The sequence below is a fragment of the Schistocerca nitens genome, chromosome 9, assembly GCF_023898315.1.
Source record: "Schistocerca nitens isolate TAMUIC-IGC-003100 chromosome 9, iqSchNite1.1, whole genome shotgun sequence".
Lineage (NCBI taxonomy): Eukaryota > Metazoa > Arthropoda > Insecta > Orthoptera > Acrididae > Schistocerca > Schistocerca nitens.
In genome coordinates this window covers 291,654,678-291,676,137 of record NC_064622.1, presented here as the reverse complement: position 1 = coordinate 291,676,137, position 21,460 = coordinate 291,654,678, and the positions used below count along the sequence as shown (strand labels likewise).

General features: G+C 43.5%; 1 protein-coding gene across 1 annotated transcript in view; it reads left to right on the top strand.

Annotated features, from left to right (window-relative positions):
• The window catches only part of LOC126203385 (rabphilin-3A), a 1,010,032-nt gene that overhangs the window by 662,556 nt on the left and 326,016 nt on the right, over nt 1-21,460 (top strand). The window contains exon 4 of the mRNA XM_049937683.1: nt 3,432-3,576. Coding sequence (XP_049793640.1) covers nt 3,503-3,576 — 74 coding nt within the window. The 5' untranslated portion in view covers nt 3,432-3,502. The remainder of the gene's footprint in view (nt 1-3,431; nt 3,577-21,460) is intronic.

Genomic DNA, 21,460 nt, shown 5'->3' with positions numbered 1-21,460 from the left:
TTCTCCCTTCTATTCCAGTCTCGTATTGTTCGTGGAAAGAAGGATTGTCGGTATGCCTCTGTGTGGGCTCTAATCTCTCTGATTTTATCCTCATGGTCTCTTCGCGAGATATACGTAGGAGGGAGCAATATACTGTTTGACTCTTAGGTGAAGGTATGTTCTCGAAACTTTAACAAAAGCCCGTACCGAGCTACTGAGCGTCTCTCCTGCAGAGTCTTCCACTGGAGTTTATCTATCATCTCCGTAACGCTTTCGCGATTACTAAATGATCCTGTAACGAAGCGCGCTGCTCTCCATTGGATCTTCTCTTTCTCTTCTATCAACCCTATCTGGTACGGATCCCACACTGCTGAGCAGTATTCAAGCAGAGGGCGAACAAGCGTACTGTAACCTACTTCCTTTGCTTTCGGATTGCATTTCCTTAGGATTCTTCCAATGAATCTCAGTCTGGCATCTGCTTTACCGACCATCAACTTTATATGATCATTTCATTTTAAATCGCTCCTAATGCGTACTCCCAGATAATTTATGGAATTAAATGCTCCCAGTTGCTGACCTGCTATCTTGTAGCTAAATTATATGGGATCTTTCTTTCCATGTAATCGCAGCACATTACACTTATTTACATTGAGATTCAATTGCCATTCCCTGCACCATGCGTCAATTCGCTGCAGATCCTCCTGTATTTCAATACAATTTTCCATTGTTACAACCTCTCGATATACCACAGCATCATCCGCAAAAAGCCTCAGTGAACTTCCGATGTCATCCACCAGGTCATTTATGTATACTGTGCCGGCCGCGGTGGTCTAGCGGTTCTGGCGCTGGAGTCCGGAGCCGCGGGACTGCTACGGTCGCAGGTTCGAATCCTGCCTCGGGCATGGGTGTGTGTGATGTCCTTAGGTTAGTTAGGTTTAAGTAGTTCTAAGTTCTAGGGGACTTATGACCTAAGATGTTGAGTCCCATAGTGCTCAGAGCCATTTGTATATTGTGAATAGCAACGGCCCTACAACACTCCCCTGCGGCACACCTGAAATCACTCTTGCTTCGGAAGACTTCTCTGAGAACTGTGAGCAGTTTGGCCGTTAAAACCCACCTCGCCTCACAAAGAAGGTCTTCTTAGATTTGCCAGGTAGGCGATGAACGTCAGCAACTGGATGAGGAGGGAGTGGGGTGCAGCCACAGGTAGTGAGCAAGAGAGGGAGGGAGACATTGGGTGCGGCAGTTGACTTCAGTGAGACAAAAGAAGCGCGTCTTCTGTGGTTTACCAGGTAAACACATTGAAGGTCAAGGAACGGCAAATGAAATAATTCACTTGAATGGAAAAATGCAATTTATTAATTAATTAATTTATTTTTGCTGTTTTCCAAAAACTACTCATTTTCGCCGATATTTTAACACTGTTTAGCGTGAAAACCATACGACATACAAAAAATGTTACAGATATAAATTGTAGGTAATTTCCTTCTCTTTATTTTACTACTGGGCCACGTTCTCAAGTAATAAGCTGAAAACGAATAAGAAAATTACTTTTTGTAGTTTTTTGATGGTTACTCATGTTTGCGGCAAAACTTTTTGTTGGACAGCTTCAGAATCGTGTTCAGCACACCACAAATACGTGAAATAAATCACTAAAAATAATTACACAAAAATTTTCCACTTCCAAGCTCATTTTGTGCACCATGTGACTGGACTATGCCGCCTCAACGGAAAGCCAGTGAAATCGGCTCTGCACTCAACGTGTTAAAAGCTTATCTATCAGTGTTACCGAAGCATTCTACCCTGAAATAATTTCACATGATTTGCATTTCATTCAATAAATTCCACCCATTTAATGACAGTGAATTTAATTCAGTTGGCAGAAATCCATATACACTGAAGAGCCAAAGAAACTGGTACACATGCCTAATATCGTGCAGGACCCCCGCGAGCACGCAGGAGTCCCGCAGCACAACCTCGCATGGACTCGACTAATGTTTGAAGTAGTGCTGGAGGGAACTGACACCATGAATCCTGCAGGGCTCTCCATAAATCCGTAAGACTACGAAGGGACAGAGACGTCATCTGAACAGCATGTTGCAAGGCATCCCAGGTATGCTCAATGATGTTCATTTCTAGGGAGATTGGTGGCCATCGGAAGTGTATAAACCCAGGATAATGTTCCTGGAGCCACTCTGAAGCAATTCTGGAAGTGTGGGGTGTTGATTTGTGCTGCTGGAATTGCCCAAGTCTGTCGGAATGTACAGCGTACATAAAAGGCTCAAATGGTTCAAATGGCTCTGAGCACTATGGGACTTAACATCTGTGGTCATCAGTCCCCTAGAACTTAGAACTACTTAAACCTAACTAACCTAAGGACATCACACACGTCCATGCCCGAGGCAGGATTCGAACCTGCGACCGTAGCAGTCCCGCGGTTCCGGACTGCGCGCCTAGAACCACTAGACCACCGCGGGCGGCGTACATAAATGGATGCAGGTGATCAGACAGAATGCTTAAATACGTGTCAGAGTCGTATCTAGACGTATCATGGGTCCCATACAACTCCAACTGCACACGCCGCACACCATTATAGTGCCTACTCCAGCTTGAACAGTCCCCAGCTAACGTGCAGGGCCCATGGCTTCACGAGGTTGCCTCCATACCCGTACACGTCCATCCACTCGATACAATCTGAAACGAGACTCGTCCGACCAGGGAACATATTTCCAGTCATCAACAGTCCTATGCCCATGTTGACGGGCAATGGTGAGGTGTAAAGCTTTGTGTCCCGCAGTCGTCAAGGATACACGAGTGGGCCTTCGGCTCCGAAAGCCCGTATCGAAGATGTTTCGTTGAATGGTTCGCACGCTGTCACTCGTTGATGGCCCAGCACTGAAAACTGCGGAAATTTGCGGAAGGGTTACACTTCTGTCACGTTGAACGATTCTCTTCAGTCGTCGTTGGCCCCATTCTTGCTGGATCTTTTTCCGGCGGCAGCGATGGCGGAAATTTGATGTTTTACCGGATTCCAGATATTACACTCGTGAAACGGTCGTACGGGAAAATCCCCCATCGCTACCTCGGAGATGCTGTATCCCATCGCTTGTGCGCCGAGTATAACACCACTTTCAAACTCACTTAAATGTTGATAAGCTGCCATTGTAGCAGCAGTAACCGATCTAACAACTGCACCGGACACTTGTTGTCTTATACACGCGTTGCTGACCACGGCGCCGTATTCTGCCTGTTTACATATCTCTGTATTTTAATACGAGTGCCAACACCAGTTTGCTTGGCGCTTCAGTGTATGAATATCATTTTATGTGGTGCTACAAACCACCTCGACTGTGTGTCTTATCGTCAATTTCCGTAACACACGGAAGCCTATTCCCTTAGAGTTTCTTCTGTCCAGTCTAACCTACACACTGACATACGGACTCCTGTTGCAGGTAGCGCCTAAGCTGGGAGCTGAAGCCCAGACCACAGCGCCACCTGGAGGACGACCGCAGCGGCTGCCGCCATGGTGGACTTCGGCAACACGCAGAAGGACCGCTGGGTGTGTCCCAACGACCGCCAGCTCGCGCTCCGAGCCAAGTACGTCACTCATAAACACGTAACAGTCACCACTCTGCGCTAATTTTTAATCACTTATATAGTTATATGTCCTCGGCAGAACATAAACGATTAATGGAAAGCCGCTGTAGTTGTTTAATTAGAGTATCATTAAGTCAGCACAATTGGTTTCACCATTGTATTAGGCCATTATCAAGTGTACGTGAAACTGCCAAATGTTAATACATAATATGAACGGTATACAGATACCTGTAATAGGGTGTGAGAGTCAATGCTTACTTATTACAGTCGAGTGTAGAAAGAATACACAACTAGACAAGCAACGTCAAATGATAAAAACAGTAGAAGTCAAGCGGATTAAAAAAGGTTTTGTGGCCAATGACGCCATAAGAAAATTGGCGTGTCATAATTATAAAAACTCCACAATCCAATATCTGAAAATTGTTAACACGATTTCTTAAAGAGAGTTATCTGACGTGTTTCAAAATTGCAATGCATATTTTTCAGATATAATGCTGTTCGTACACGATAAAACAATAACATTCAGAAAACGTATCGCGCCCAATGGCTTCAAAAGAAAATTTGGCGTAATGTAATTTTAAAAACGTACAATTTGAAAAACTGTTTACATGCTTTATTATAAGAAAGTGGTATTCTGATTTGTCTGCGTATTACACTTGCATGTATTTCAAATAAAATGGTGAAAGTAATTATTTGGACTTAATAACGCAACTGCGATGAACGAAGCATCCAAGTCAAGTATAACTGTACGATTTGTAATCAGTAAAGGTTGAACCACCGGGAACTGTAGAGGACTCTTGCATTGCTTGTGCGCATCGCGATTGCTTACAAGAGTACATTACTCTTTTATTATTTTAATGCTTTAACAGTATTTAATTTATCAGATTGTGCTTTATTATAAGAAATCCAATTTTCTCATGACGCTATCGGACGTGAAACTTTTTTAAGTCTGCTTCACTTTTACTATTTTATCGTTTACTACTATAATTTTATCTCAGAAACATGCATTATAATTTCGAAAAAACGTCAGATAAGTCTCTTTAAACTAAACCATGTTAACAGTTTTAAAATATAGGATTGTTATAACAGTATTAATGTATCAGACTGTACTGTTATTATAGTTACGATACGCTCATTTCTCCCACGATTTCATTGGGCGCAAAACGTTTCTTAAAATCCTCTTGAGTTTTACAAGTTTATCGTTTAGTATTGACATTTCGTTTGACAAAACAGCATTATAATTTTAAGTACATCAGATGACTCTGTTTAAGCTAAACAATGTTAACAGTTTTAATGTATCGGATTGAGCAGTTTTTATAATACGTCACGCTCATTTTTCTCGTGGTGTCATTAGGCTCTAAACTCTTTAAAATCAAATTCACTTCTGCTATTTTTATCACTTGACTTTGCTTTCTTACTGCATAACGTAAGTTGTACATTCTTTCTATACTTATGCTGTATACGTGTAAGCAGTGGCGGCTCGTGAGTATACATTCTGGGTGTTCTCAAGTTTTCAGACTCAGATAAATTTGAGAATGTGAAACTAATAATATCTGCTGTATAACAGTTGTGGTTATAAATAGATTTACAAAACTACAGCCACTGCTAATAATAATAACAATAATAATAATAATGACAGTAATAATAATAATAAGATACATAACTTCTCTGACAAAAGAAAGAATTGTTTTTGTGTTATTTTGTTGTTTATACATAATTAAGTACAGTTTAGGGTGATAACGAAATAACGTGTAGGCTTTCGCAACTCTCCATTTCGCATTTTTCCTGGTAATTTATTTCTCTATTCCACAATGAGATTCTGACTCTGCAGCGGAGTGTGTGCTGATATTAAATTTTCTAGCACATTAAAGCTGTATGCCGGACCGTGCCTCGAACTCGGGATCTTTGCCTTTCACTGGCAAGGGCTCTACTTTCTCAGCTACCCAAGCACGACTCACTGCCCGTCCTCACAGCTTTACTTTCCTGATAACATTTAAATTAGATTCAACGCAGTTTATGTTAACACTGCACACCAAAACCGATTCCCACACAGTAAACAACCAACTCCAAACACAAAGTACCGTTTGTGGAAAATTCACATTTAAGTGAATATCCGAGAAACGGGTGATACAGCTTTTCGTGAATTTTCGTATACAGGGTGAGTCACTAACTATTGCCACCTAGAATAACTGCGAAAGTATGACATTAGCTGAAAAGTTTGTGGGACAAATGTTGAATGGGACAACAGGGGCCATAATATGACGTTGGTTTTTTGTTGCTAGTTGGGGTTGCGTCAGAGATATGAAGGTCTTTTTTTATGGGATGCTATAGTTTGGTGCGTATTATCTGATAGCGGCTATCGAGACGAATCCAATGATGTGTAACAGTAAGGTCTTTGAAGATCAAAAATGTCGCATGAACGTCCACTTATAGGTGTTCAAAGTAATGACCATTGGTATCAATGCAGTGCTGCAGTCTTCTTATCATGGACTGAGTGGTATTCTGTATCACTTCAGCACTTATCGAAGCACATGCTCTGCCAATTCTCTCTTCTATATCGTGCAAATCGTAAATATTAGCCAAATACAGTGTATCCATCTAACGTGCCGTTGACATGTAAACAGCATACGACAGTTTCACAATACAACATTAATAGGAACGGTAAGGCTAGTATCGTCGAATCAAGCGAGTGTGAATGATGTATTCCTTCGAAGAACACGTTGTTATGCTTCTCATTAACAGAGAATGCCAACGAAATTCAGTGAGAACAAGAGACTTATACACTGAAAGACATCCTCAACATACACTCCCTACACATCGTACATTTAAATTTGTGTATGATAAATTGAACACAACTGCATCTTTAACGCCTAAGAAACATATCCAGCAAAGGAAAGTTACTAACCAGGAAACGGAAACTGGTACTCTTGCCACTGTGGTTCTAGATCCTTGTGTTATCAAATCGCAAGGGAATCTGGCATATGCCATGTGAACTTGTCAGCACTTTGTATCTGCACAGCGAGTGGGCTAATGTGTGCAAACTTAGCTTACCAAATAGCATGCAAATGCGCATAACATCTGAGCTGTCTTCTCACGTCCAGGGCGTTAAACAGACATTCTATATAAATATGGCCCTGTAAGGAAGCTAAAATCATGTGCGGATTGTAACAAAAATCATTAGAAATGCTGCTGCCACTTAACTAGAACGCATGAATTGTTAAAAGTGAATGTTTGGGGTCTGTTCCAAAAATACGAAACAACCATTCCCTTTTTTATTCTACATATAATTTAACAACTGTGTTTTCAAGGGTCAAGTGATACACAACAATCATGTTCAATTGCTTTTGACACTCAGTAAAAACTATTTAACTCTAGGACATATTGAACTGGCGTTTATTGAAATCGTTATCTCTATATATGAAAAAAAAAATTGTCACAGGAAAGAATGATTAAAATCTTCATTATCTCATTTACATCTACAATGTTGTAGCTGGTCAATGCACTGAGTTGGTGGAAAATAAATTTACTTTTTGAACCAAGAAAAAACTCTCACGTACTCAATGTGAGGGTAGGTTACTATTCTAGCTTTTGATATTCAATGGTCAAAGCATACGCAAGTTGGAGTGAGCAAAATCTCATTTACTGTGGCCTAATGCGCGATGGTACTTTACCAAGCAGCATCTGAAATGGCGTTGTCTCTGTGCTGAATCTGAAAGGCTAATTCCCTACTCTGGCTTTGACTGAATTCATTCAGTCTCAACTTTCCTGCATTCCGTAGAACGTTAATTTTTCCCTAGTCGAAATAATGGCTATTGCACACTCACTAAGGGTTGGAGCGAAGTGCACAATTTCTTTGCCCCAAAAAATTCCTGCAGGAATAATTAACTATCTCTTTGCTATCTGTCGCCACGATATGTGCAGCGTATCGTCCACACTTCGCAGAAAGCAAAGCTCTCAGCACCCTCACTATTTTCCACACACTTGTGCAGTCTGCCGCGAGACAAGAAAGATATCTAGAAATTTTAGTTATCAAAATGCTTTTATATAATGGGGATCTCTCCACCGTGTCGTGTCTGCGTTGTCCAGTATGGCTTCAACTAATCGCCATCTCACTAGAAGTGAATTTTATTTTTCTTGCCGAGTTGCAGCCTAGCCCTGTTAAAGCCGTCCAGCCACTTTCCCTCGGCCCCAGCTGTATTTACGTTAAAAGGAATAATGTATTGTTCTGGCCTTATCCCTTTCTGCTCTGAAGCTCGCTGTTCTCTTGCTAAATGGGAGTCTTATGATATCATTAACCATTTGCTCACTTCGTCTCCAAAATGCACTTCACTTTATTTATTCATTCCCCTGTTCATACTAGTAGATATTGTTTTGTTAGTAGTTGGTACATGAGATTACTGCAGTTGCCTTTTGTTGATATAATATAATTATTACTTTCTGAGGATCTCATACTGTATCGTACTGTCAATATGGATCACGCTCATGTCAGGTCCATAAAATCCGGCAGCCTTACAGCCAGATTAGTATTGTTTTTGTTCTGCATCGCCATAAATGCCATCCTTACCCTATCAGTCTCCATCAAGAATTAACTGGTACAGATTGTGTGGTGTCACCGCCAGACACCACACTTGCTAGGTGGTAGCCTTTAAATCGGCCGCGGTCCGGTAGTATACGTCGGACCCGCGTGTCGCCACTGTCAGTGATTGCAGACCGAGCGCCGTGACACGGCAGGTCTAGAGAGACTTCCTAGCACTCGGCCCAGTTGTACAGCCGACTTTGCTAGCAATGGTTCACTGACAAATTACGCTCTCATTTGCCGAGACGATAGTTAGCATAGCCTTCAGCTACGTCATTTGCTACGACCTAGCAAGGCGCCATTATCATTTGTTATTTATCTTGGGATGCATGTACAGTCAGACCGATGTTCACCAATTATGGATTAAAGTTAAGTATTCCAGCAGCTACGTACTTTTCTTGATAGTATAATTACTTTACCTGTTCCAGACCTCACGCCAGCCTGCGTGAGCTTAAACGCGTGCCTTTCGGCTTCCTCCAAACCACGTGAATTGGCTCCTGCCAATTCACAACAGATTGTATGTGGTGCATTGAATTCTGCCAATGGGCTAAACTTCAGATTCAGAGGGATGACACATTTATTAATTTGATTTTACTTACTGATGAGGCTATATTGACAAACCATGTAAATGTTAATCTGCCTAACATGCATTATTGGGCAGCTCAAAATCCATGTTGGCTGCAGCAAGTTGCACACCAAAAAACGTGGTCGGTGAATGTATGGCGTGGTATTCTGGAGGACAGAATTATAGGCCATTATTTCATTGAAGTTAATCATAATGGGAGGAATTACACCATATTCCTGCAAGAAACATTAGGTCTGTTATTTGAAGAAATATCTTTAGAACCAAGGAACAGGATGTGGTATCAACACGATGGGTGTCGGGCACATTTTTTGCTGATGGCTAGAAATGAGCTGCAGAGACAATAGCAAAATCATTGTATTGGATGCGGAGGATATGAGTCGTGGCTGGCACATTCGCCAGACTTGACGCCTCTGGATTTTTTCTTGTGGGGATTCGTAAAAGACATTTTTTATAAAGATATTCCAACTACACCTGATGATATGCGAGAGAGAGCATTTGCTTCGATAAGTGCCAATGTGATACTGAATACTACTCATTCCATGATAAGAAGATTGCAGCACTGCATTGATACCAATGGTCATCACTTCGAACACCTTCTATAAATGAACGTTAATACCACCTTTGTGACCTTTGTTGACTTTCAAACACCTTACTGTTACACATCAATAGATTCATCTCGATATCTTCTGACAGAAAATAAGTGCCAAACTATAGCACCCCATTTAAATAAAAACAAAGTTGACCTTCATATCTCTGAAGCGACCCCACCTAACAACAAGAAACCAACGTTATATTATGGCCCTCGTTGTCCCATGCAACTTTTGTCCCACAAAAGTTTCAGCTACTGTCATACTTTCAGAGTTATTCTAGATGGAAATAGTTAGTGACTCACCCTGTAGACACTGTGGGCCTCCAGCACAGATGAACCTGACTCACTCTAAGCATGAATAAATGCTACAATCACACAATCGACAGTGCTGTGCTTTAGGCTCTTATGATTCTCATCGCCTAAAATGGATTACTGTACGATAAAATTCATTACTTAACTAATTCAGAAACCCACAAAATAGGTTTACTGTCAATATAACTTTAACACAAACTGACGTTTGATCTAATTTTACTACAGTATATAGTGAATGAATTGGCATACCTGAATAGTGGACTATCATCTAGCAGGATTTATGTCGAGCGAACAGGGATGAAAGTCTGCCACAGTGTGGTACGACCTGGCGACACTGACGTAAACTTCTAGTTGTTTAGTAAGGGCTAGCTGTGCACATCATGAACCGTGCACGTTGTTTATCAAATCTGTATGTATTTGGCCCGCAAGGCAATTACGTCAAATGAGTTGCGCAAGCGCAAGTGCAAGCGCAAAACCTTCTTAAAACGTGCACAACTGGAGGCGTGCCCGCGACCCTGCTGCCAAGTTTCACGGAGTCTAGAAGGGCAGTATCGCAGTAGATTTAATTGCCGTATCTTTCTGATTGCAGCATCTATGTTACTTTTAAAAGAATTGAAAAGTATCCAATAAATCAAGTTGTCAAAAGTTAGGGTGTTCACATGCCGCTGTACAGCAGTCGCCACTCCATATAAAAATTGTCTCCAGTCTCCTATTACTTATCATATTATGATTAACATTTGGTAATTTCAGATATACTAGAATGTATGAAGATGGTGTCTGTTCTTTCTGTCCGAAAGAACAGATACCATTGGTGATCTTGCAGTTATGGAAGAATGAAATCACAATGAAATCCAGACCATTAGCTGCTTACAGGCGTTGATAAATATCAAGTTGAAAATGTGTGTCCCAGCCGGGAGTCGAACCCGGGATCTCCTGCTTACATGGTAGACGCTCTATCCAACTGATCCGTCGAGGACACAGAGGATAGTGTGACTACAGGGACTTATCTCTGTCCCGTGGAACCCACATTTCTAACTTGCAGTCCACACACTAGATTTGTAGTACACCTACCCACTCTACTGATTCCCGTAAGAGTTTGAGCAATACTAGTGCATCCACCCTGAAGAAGATCATTGGCCGGTAGCCTTATCTATGTGAAGATGGTATCTGTTCTTTCGGATGCACTCACATTGTTCAAACGCTTACAGGAATTGCTAGATTGACTGCCGCGTGTAATGATTATAGTTTGCAGGGCCACTACAAAGGTAGTGTGTGGATAGTAAGTTCGAAATGTTAGTCTCATGGGGAGCGTGCCAGAGATAAGTGCCTGCAATCACACTACCCTCTGTGTCCTCGATCGCTCAGTCGGCTAGAGTGTCTGCCCTGTAAGCAGGAAATCCCAGGTTCGAACCTCAGTCAGGGTACACATTTTCAACTGTCCCCCGTGATATTTATCAACGCATGTATGCAACTAATGGTCTGGATTTCATTGTAATTTCACAATTTAAACTGGTCTAGTGTAAGGACCGAAAGCGGTTGCGTGGATTTGATCAATTTCTAATTGAGCAACTCGAGCGGGCTTTTCATTAATTGACCAACAGTTGCGAAATCAGCGTCATGCAAATGTGGAGAAACTAATAAGACCAGAGGTGTTAATATAACACGAACGCACATAATTATCCCAAACAAAATATCAGTGAGCGTCTTAAAAGAGCAGACTAGAGATTTGGAGCGCTGGTGTACGTCATGGCACCGACGTTGTGTGTATGTGGTGGTCGGTTGTTTGTAATCAGCACAACGGTCGAAGCGGAGAGGCGGCGCAAAGCAGCTTACGTGTTGGGTGTGCCCGTGAACTCACTATGACTGAAGTTGCCCGATTCGTTGGTGTGTTATCAGAGAGAAGGGTATCATGAGGAGTGCCCTAGGGATATGTGACTGGACCGCTCTCGATCTGTATAAAAATAAACGATCTGACGAACAGTGCAGACAGTTGTTTGCTGATGAGGCTATGGTGAACGGGAAAGTGTCATAGTTCAGTGAATCTAGAAGGATTCAGAATGACAGACAGAATTCATATTTGGTGTGAAGAATGGCAGATTCCCGTACATGTAGAAAAATGTAATTTAATACGGATGAACAGGTAAAAGAATTATACAGTATTGGCGGTGTCCTCGACACAGTCACGTAGATGAAACATCTAGGCGGATCGTTGCAAAGCGACATTAAATGAAATGGAACCGACATGTAAGTCCGGTAATCGAGAAGCCGAATTGTCAAGTTAGGTTTACTGGGACAACTTTAAGAAACTGTAGCTCATTTGTAAAACAGATCGTCTATACAACTATTGTACCAACCACCTGAAAGGCTACAAGCCATTACAAAGCTAACACTGTGTGTTCCTAGTCATGACTGTATATATGCGGGACACGTCGTCCTCATCAATTTATTTAACTCTCATTGTCGTACTTGATTCTGAGTATTGTGTTTGATAACAGTGCAGGGATCGTCTGTCTGAACTTACGTCGCCTCAGCCAAGAGAATTCGTGGAAACCTAGCAGTTCTTTTTCCCACGAGGCGTGGAACGCTCGAGGCGCATAGCACTGGGAGTAAACAGTCGACTTTCTCGTTGCAGTTGAGCAATCGAGACGAGTGCGTCTACCGCAGCGCCCCTGGCGCTTTATTCCTGCACTGCGTCTCTATTGGTCGTTTTCGTTAAAACGTCAGCGTGAAAACTGCGTGTGTTGTGAGACCTGTCTGCTGCGCGTTTGCTAAAATGAGGTTATGAGGGACTATACTTTTTATGAAAAAATCGAAATATAGTAACAAAATGTAGGAGAAAGCTGCGATAACAGAGTTTATTAATGACCAAAACAAAACTCGTAGTAGATATTCTTGTCAAAGGTCATGTGGTAAATTCTTAACGTTCCTGAGAACTGAAAAAATAAGAAAAATATCGTCCAAACATTTTAAAAGCATATACATTTATCCCCCTTTTCTTCCCCCTATTGAATTTCGCTGCCAGCAGCTTAGTACGCTGCTCATAAAGTCTACAGAACTTTTAAAACATACGAAGAAGATAAGAAACAATAAAAGTAGGCGATAAAACGGTGACTTAAATTGTATGTCGATGATGCTGTGGTCTTCAGTCCTGAGACTGGTTTGATGCAGCTCTCCATGCTACTCTATCGTGTGCAAGCTTCTTCATCTCCCAGACCTACTGCAGCCTACATTCTTCTGAATCTGCTTAGTGTATTCATCTCTTGGTCTCCCTCTACAATTTTTGCCCTCAACGCTACCCTCCAGTACTAAATTGGTGACCCCTTGATGCCTCAGAACATGTCCCACCAACCGATCCCTTCTTCTAGTCAAGTTGTGCCACAAACTCCTCTTCTCCCCAATTCTATTCAATAACTCCTCATTAGTTATGTGATCTACCCATCTAATCTTCAGCATTCTTCTCTAGCACCACATTTCGAAAGCTTCTATTCTCTTCTTGTCCAAACAATTTATCATCCATGTTTCACTTCCATACATGGCCACAATCCATACAAATACTTTCAGAAACGACTTCCTGACACTTAAATCTATACTCGATGTTAACAAATTTCTCTTCTTCAGAAACGCTTTCCTTGCCATTGCCAGTCTACATTTTATATCCTCCCTACTTCGACGATCATCAGTTATTTTGCCCCCCAAATAGCAAAACTCCTTTACTACTTTAAGTGTCTCATTTCCTAATCTAATTCCCGCAGCATCACCCGACTTAATTCGACTACATTCCATTATCCTCGTTTTGCTGTTGTTGATGTTCATCTTATACCCTCCTTTCAAGACACTGTGCATTTCGTTCAACTGCTCTTCCAAGTCCTTTGCTGTCTCTGACAGAATTACAATGTCATCAGTGAACCTCAAAGTTAATATTTCTTCTCCATGGATTTTAATACCTACTTCGAACTTTTTTTTTGTTTCCTTTACTGCTTGATCAATATACGGATTGAACAGCATTGGGGAGAGGCTACAACCCTGTTTCACTCCCCAACCACTGCTTCCCTTTCATATCCCTCGATTCTCATAACTGCCATCTGCTTTCTGTACAAATTGTAAATAGCCTTTCGCTCCCTGTATTTTACCCCTGCCACCTTCAGAATTTGAAAGAGAGTATTCCAGTCAACATTGCCAAAAGCTTTCTCTAACTCTACAAATGCTAGAAAGGTAGGTTTGCCTTTCCTTAATCTTTCTTCTAAGATAAGTCGTAAGGTCAGTATTGCCTCACGCGTTCCAATATTTCTACGGAATCCAAACTGATCCTCCCCTAGGTCGGTTTCTACCAGTTTTTCCATTAGAGTGTAAAGAATTCGCGTTAGTATTTTGCATCTGTGACTTATTAAACTGATAGTTCGGTAATTTTCACATCTGTCAACACCTGCTTTGTTTGGGATTGGAATTATTATATTCTTCTTGAAGTCTGTGGGTATTTCGCCTGTCTCATACATCTTGCTCACCAGATGGTAGAGTTTTGTCATGACTGGTTCTCCCAAGGCCATCAGTAGTTCTAATGGAATGTTGTCTACTCCCGGTGCCTTGTTTCGACTCAGGTCTTTCAGTGCTCTGTCAAACTCATCACGCAGTATCGTATCTCCCATTTCATCTTCATCTACATCCTCCTCCATTTCCATAATATTGTCCTCAAGAACATCGCCCTTGTGTAGACCCTCTATATACTCCTTCCACCTTTCTGCTTTCCCTTCTTTGCTTAGGACTGGGTTTCCATCTGAGCTCTTGATATTCATGCAAGTGGTTCTCTTTTCTCCAAAGGTCTCTTTAATTTTCCTGTAGGCAGTATCTATCTTACCCTAGTGAGATAAGCCTCTGCATCCTTACATTTGTCCTCTAGCCATCACTGCTTAGCCATTTTGCACTTCCTGTCGATCTCATTTTTGAGACGTTTGTACTCCTTTTTGCCTGCTTCATGTACTGCATTTTTGTATTTTCTCCTTTCATAAATTAAATTCAGTATCTCTTCTGTTACCCAAGGATTTCTACTAGCCCTTGTCTTTTTACGTACTTGATCCTCTGCTGCCTTCACTATTTCATCCCTGAGAGCTACCCATTCTTCTTCTACTGTATTTCTTTCCCCCATTCCTGTCAATTGTTCCCTTATGCTCTCCCTGAAATTCTTTACAACCTCTGGTTTAGTCAGTTTATCAAGGTCCCATCTCCTTAAATTCCCACCTTTTTTGCAGTTTCTTCAGTTTTAATCTACAGTTCATAACCAAGGCGTATTGGAAATTCTGAGTTGTATTAACAACGTTCTGATTCGCTTATCGCTTCTTGACGTCAGAAGGGAATTTCCGCAACAAACTTTGAGAGGAGAGTGTTCCATAACTGTGCGCCTACTTCACATAGTTCGCTGTGAGAAATTATTTAACATTGTAGTTTCACGTCATTTGACAGATGTAAATAACATTTGGCCTGATTTATGTTTGCTGTCTTGTCGGCGTAAATGGGGGAGTCAGGCGTAGGGATGCATGATGGGAGACACTCGTCTTCGAGTTCCCGACCGCTGAGGGGGCGATCATTCTTGTGTGATGTTCTGCGCTGGGACGCCACAGTACCATTAGATTCGAGTTACGAAGATGGGTTCTTTTCATTTTAATTCGGATAACCAACCAGTGCTTAATGAAATTCAGATTGATGCGGTTTATTCACATCATTCAGGGAATGTGCAACTTGAATCCATTATACATCCCTCGACATCATACTTGTGCTGATTAATTGTCTATCATGTTAGACTCGTATTATCGATCTGTTGGTTTGCTTGTCTACGAAGACGAACTTTTTTAATAAATCACTAGTTCATTTTGATTTGAATTTCGTTTGCAGTAGGTGGCGTTTCCTTCATCTCATTTCCATTATTAGTTGGTTTAAAATTATAATTATTAACTGATTTTATGAAAATTCCCCACCGTAGGCTCTCACGTCATGGCTAAATTTCAGACAGCATATTTCCATTGTGTTAGGTATATCAACATTGGATTTTAAGGTGCATATCGGACTCTAGATAGTCTCTCACTCTGGTAAGGATTTCTAAGTTCACACACGTGGGGTATTGTACATTCTTGAGTACTGCTCGAGTATTTGGAATCCCCAATGGGTCAACCTAAAGCAATTCAGAGGTGTTCTGCATTATTTGTTACTGGTAGATTCGATCAACACACGAGTACTACGCAGATGCTTCGAGAACTCAATTTGGAATTCCTGCTGGGAAGACGACTTTCGTTTCACGAAAGACTATTGAAAAAATTTAGAGAACCGACATTTGAAGCTGCCGGTACAACGATCCTACTGCAGCCGACATACATTTTGTGTAAGGACAGCAAAGACAAAGATAAGAGAAATTAGGGGTGTTATTCATATGCACAAACAATCGTTAATCCCTCACTCCATTCACAAGTGGAACAATAATGGCGATGACTAAAAGTAGTGTAAGGTACCCTCCTCCAGGCACCGTATGTTGGCTTGCGGAGTATATTTGTACATGTAGATGAAGAAGTAGACCGTACAACGTTTCTAAAACGAGTGCTGCACCCCTGGGAGCCATGTAAAAGAGCATAAGAAGAGTGGTCGTAAGACGGCGATCGAAGACGAGTGCCACATCTTGTTAATGATAACTGGTATCAAATCCAACAGGAACCGCTCCGAGACAGTATTATAAAGGGAACTGTATACAGTGGAGTTCTGGGATCGAGTACCTCGCAAAAGGCCATTTCCCGCAGCGGCACACTAAACTGTGCTTCTTCAGTGGGCCAGACAATACAGATACTGGACAATAGCTTACATGAAATGTTTGGTGTGTTCCGACGAGTCGTGAAATTGCCTCTTTTCAAATTATGCATGGTGTACAGCTCATCTGACGACACGATCAGGCTTTAACCCTCAGTACGTGGCGGTGTACATAGTTCAGACCGGAAGCAGTTCTACTTCATTTTGGGGCTGTTTTTCGTACCATGACTTTGATCCGCCCTTTCAAATTACCGCGAAGGTTAACCAGGATGTGCACCTCAACATTTTGGGTGACTCCGTGTTTTCCCCTGTTCTATGTCTTCGTGGCGAGTCTGCTGTGGACACTCCCGTCTTTCAGGATGACAACAGCCATGTTCACAGACCTGCACTCGTACTTTCCTGGTTTAAGGAACTTTCAGCCACATATCGCACTTGGACGTTTTCAATAAATCACCCCGTCTTAATCTCACAGAAAATGTCTGCGACTATTTGGAACAGCAGGTGAAGTGTAGCAATCAACTTTCCAACACTCTTGTAGCTCTACAGGAGCTAATCACCAGTGAGTGGCTTCAGCTGTATATTTATTTATTTATTGCTTAATTAGCCTGACTGGATTAGGGCCATACGGCCCTCCCTTACATCCGATCCTGAGCAACACATACCAAAGGTATTACAAAAGCTCCCCAATAATAATAATGTTAATAACTGACACTAATCAACATGCAACAAGGATCAGTAACCACGTAGAAAAAGGGGATCACAAAGGCCATCCGGGGCTACCAAATAGCGTTGCAGTTGTTTAGTCATATGCTGCAGATGACACCCAGTACTGAAAATCCTCAGAGTTTAGTCCAAGTGTATCGAGACATGCCTCACATCGACGCTGCATTGCAAGACGCACCCCCTCAAAGACACCTGGTGTATCCCAAAGACATTCTGCTACCGCAAAAATCCTGCACATGCTGTAGGTTCTCCGCTGATGTAACATGTGCTCCATACACAAGGCCCTTCAGATACCCCCACAAGAAGAAATTGATTGGGGGCAGATCAGTGATCGAAGTGGCCATGAGCCTGCCCTATCGTGAACTATCCAGTGGCCCGGAAAGGTTGTCTGCAGACGTTTCCTCATTCGTCTGCTGAAATGCGCGGGGGCTCTGTCGTGCTCAAATGGAATGCGGCGACGAATAGGCATGTGAACAGCAGCATGTCCAGCAGTCTCTCGCAGGAATACAAGACACGTACGACCATAAAGTCGGTCCGGAAGAATGTATGGTCCCGGGTGCTTCAGGTTGGATCTCTGAAAGAGTTTTCTAATACGAGTGCGTTTCCGTATTGTATCGTTATAGTTTTTGCACCGCTTAACAGCGTTGGTATACCTGCTATTTCGGCGTTGGTGTCTTAGTAGTTATTACCCCAGGGGATAGCTGGGAAGTTTTTGGCGTGCGTAGTCCTCTCGTGCCGGGCCCCTGGCTATGTCAGGCGGACCCACTATGGAGAAGCTCGCGGAGCAGCCTTCGCGACCCTCCGACTCTTGCACCGCCGCCCTTCGGGGAGAACCGCGTCGGAAACGCCGCCCATCCCGGCCTCCCGTCGCGCTTAGTGCTCCGCCCACCTCGCAACGGGCGAAGGATCGCTTGAATCGCGCCAACCGCCACAAATCGCCGGTTGACACCACCGGCACTGAAACCGATCATCATGAAGACTGTCCACCGTCGCGTGTCAGGGTCCGTTCATCCGTGTCGTCGTCGTCGTCGTCCGACGATTCACCTGACCACCTTGTAATTGATCTTTCTCGTAGTGAGGCGGCGAACACATCGGCTCTGTCTGACCATCACCCGGCTGTACCTGCACCTCTTTCTACGCCGTCCCGCCACCGTGGCGAGTCTTCTAGACACCCTGACCCAGTCAGAAAGTCCTCTGGCCGTCGCTCCAGACGCTCCTCCGCCCACGCGGGCTGTGTTGACAGCGGATCGTGTTCCGATACTCCCCTGCCGGGGGAAGCCGCACCGGATGGTCCTGTGGATGAGGATATGGCTCATGCTCCCTACCCTCCTTCTCAAGAGATACCATCAAGCCCTGTGAAGAAAGAGAAGATACCCTCGATTGTGGTATATAATGTCACTAATTATACGAAAATGAACACTGAGCTCCAGCGGCTCATTGTCGGCCAATTGAGAGCTGTTTACCAAAAAGATCATGTGAAATACCTGCTTGACAGTAGGGACGACTATCTTACCATTCTTGATTTCGTAAAATCAAAGGCGATGCCTTACTTTACCCACCAGACGTCGGGTAATCGCCGCACCAAAATCGTCATCAAGAACTTGCCACCAGAGGTTATGGCAGAGGAGGTCAAGGAGGAACTGCTTCGACTCGATTTCGAAGATCCTTTGGTCCACCAGTATAGCAAGAGGAATCCTGAGACCAGGCCACTGATCCCCTGCCCTACCCACGTCGTCTCCCTTTTCCGGAGAGAGGACAAAGAGCGGATTTACCAAATCCAGTATCTTCTGTACACGAAAGTCGGGATTGAATCTTACGAGGGCCGCAACGGGCCAGCCATCTGTCGCAAATGCCAACGTTTACGACATACTGGGAATTACTGCTCCCTGCCGTTGCGGTGTGTTAAGTGTGCTGGCCCACATTTAGTGGAGAACTGCACACTCCCTGCTTTGGAGAAACCTACCTGTGCCAGATGTTTGGGAACGACGCACGATCCCCACCACATGGCATCCTGGAGGGGGTGCCCTGTTTACCAGAAGGCACTGAAGTCTTCTCGTCCTCCCAAATCGACCTCCCGCACCGCTACGGGACATGACCAACTATCCTGTTTTGCGGTGTCAGCCTGGTGCACTGTCCTCAGCAGCCACTCTGGTACCAGCCACACAGGCACCAGATGGTTCGGTGGCTCCTGTGCCCCTTCCTTCCCATACTCCCACGACATTCTTTGCTGCTGCAAGCCCGGTCTCCTCCTCATTGTCCATCTTCTGTGACTGCTCCCACTGCTCACCAACTACAGGAGCCAGCTGCAGCTCCCTCCAGCCCATCTGTGGCTCTATCCCAGCCCTCCGCCCCTACCCCCACTCTGCCTACTACTACACCTGCACCCGCCCGCCGTAGGGGCAAGCAGACCACACGGGACCCTCCCCCAGTGGTGGAGACTGATGCGTCCTTTCGGGCGGACATGAGTGAAATCCTCCAGGTCATCTCCTTTTCCACGAAACCCCACATCCGGTCTGTTATTCGTGACACTGCACAAAAAATCCGTCGGTCGGAGGACGGGCTCTCCAAGGTCATCGCCCTAGTGGAAGGGCTTAGTCAAATATTGTTGTAATGGCGAATGGACCTCCACACCACCACCAGCCCCCTCGGGATCTTGTCACCTGCATTTTTAATGCCAATGGGATAAAACAGATGAAGACGGAATTGAACACCTTCCTCCATGACCATCATGTGGATGTTTTACTGGTCACAGAAACACACCTCAAACTGGCAGACGATTTCCGCCTTCGCAACATGGTGTGTTACCGCTCTGACCGCCTCGACCGCCGTGGTGGAGGCACAGCTGTATTCCTCAACAAAACTCTTGTCCATACCCACGAGACTCTCCAGCCAATGGAACACATAGAGGCCACAGCGGTTACCATCTCCACACGCCTTGGTGCCATTACCTTTGCAGCAGCGTATTTGAGCTCACTTCCCCCATGAACCATGGACCTTGCCGTTGGTGGGAAGGCTTGCGTGCCTCAGCGATACAGATGGCCGTACCGTAGGTGCAACCACAACGGAGGGGTATCTGTTGAGAGGCCAGACAAACATGTGGTTCCTGAAGAGGGGCAGCAGCCTTTTCAGTAGTTGCAGGGGCAACAGTCTGGATGATTGACTGATCTGGCCTTGTAACATTAACCAAAACGGCCTTGCTGTGCTGGTACTGAGAACGGCTGAAAGCAAGGGGAAATTACAGCCGTAATTTTTCCCGAGGACATGCAGCTTTACTGTATGATTAAATGATGATGGCGTCCTCTTGGGTAAAATATTCCGGAGGTAAAATTGTCCCCCATTCGGATCTCCGGGCGGGGACTACTCAAGAGGACGTCGTTATCAGGAGAAAGAAAACTGGCATTCTACGGATCGGAGTGTGGAGTGTCAGATCCCTTAATCGGGCAGGCAGGTTAGAAAATTTAAAAAGGGAAATGGATAGGTTAAAGTTAGTTATAGTGGGAATTAGTGAAGTTCAGTGGCAGGAGGAACAAGACTTTTGGTCAGATTTATAAATACAAAATCAAATAGGGGTAATGCAGGAGTAGGTTTAATAATGAATAAAAAAAATAGGAGTGCGGGTTACCTACTACAAACAGCATAGTGAACGCATTATTGTGGCCAAGATAGACACAAAGCCCATGCCTACTACAGTAGTACAAGTTTATATGCCAACTAGCTCTGCAGATGATGAAGAAATTGATGAAATGTATGACGAGATAATACAAAATTATTCAGGTAGTCAAGGGAGACGAAAATTTAATAGTCATGGGTGACTGGAATTCGTCAGTAGGAAAAGGGAGAGAAGGAAACATAGTAGGTGAATATGGATTGGGGGGGGAAGAAATGAAAGAGGAAGCCGCCTTGTAGAATTTTGCACAGAGCATAACTTAATCATAGCTAACACTTGGTTCAAGAATCATAAAAGAAGGTTGTATACCTGGAAGAATCCTGGAGATACTAAAAGGTATCAGATACATTATATAATGGTAAGACAGAGATTTAGGAACAAGGTTTTAAATTGTGAGACATTTCCAGGGGCAGATGTGGATTCTGACCACAATCTACTGGTTATGAACTGCAGATTGAAACTGAAGGAACTACAAAAAGGTGGGAATTGAAGGAGATGGGACATGGATAAACTGAAAGAACCAGAGGTTGTAGAGAGTTTCAGGGAGAGCATAAGGGAACAATTGACAGGAATGGGGGAAAGAAATACAGTAGAAGAAGAATGGGTAGCTCTGAGGGATGAAGTAGTGAAGGCAGCAGAGGATCAAGT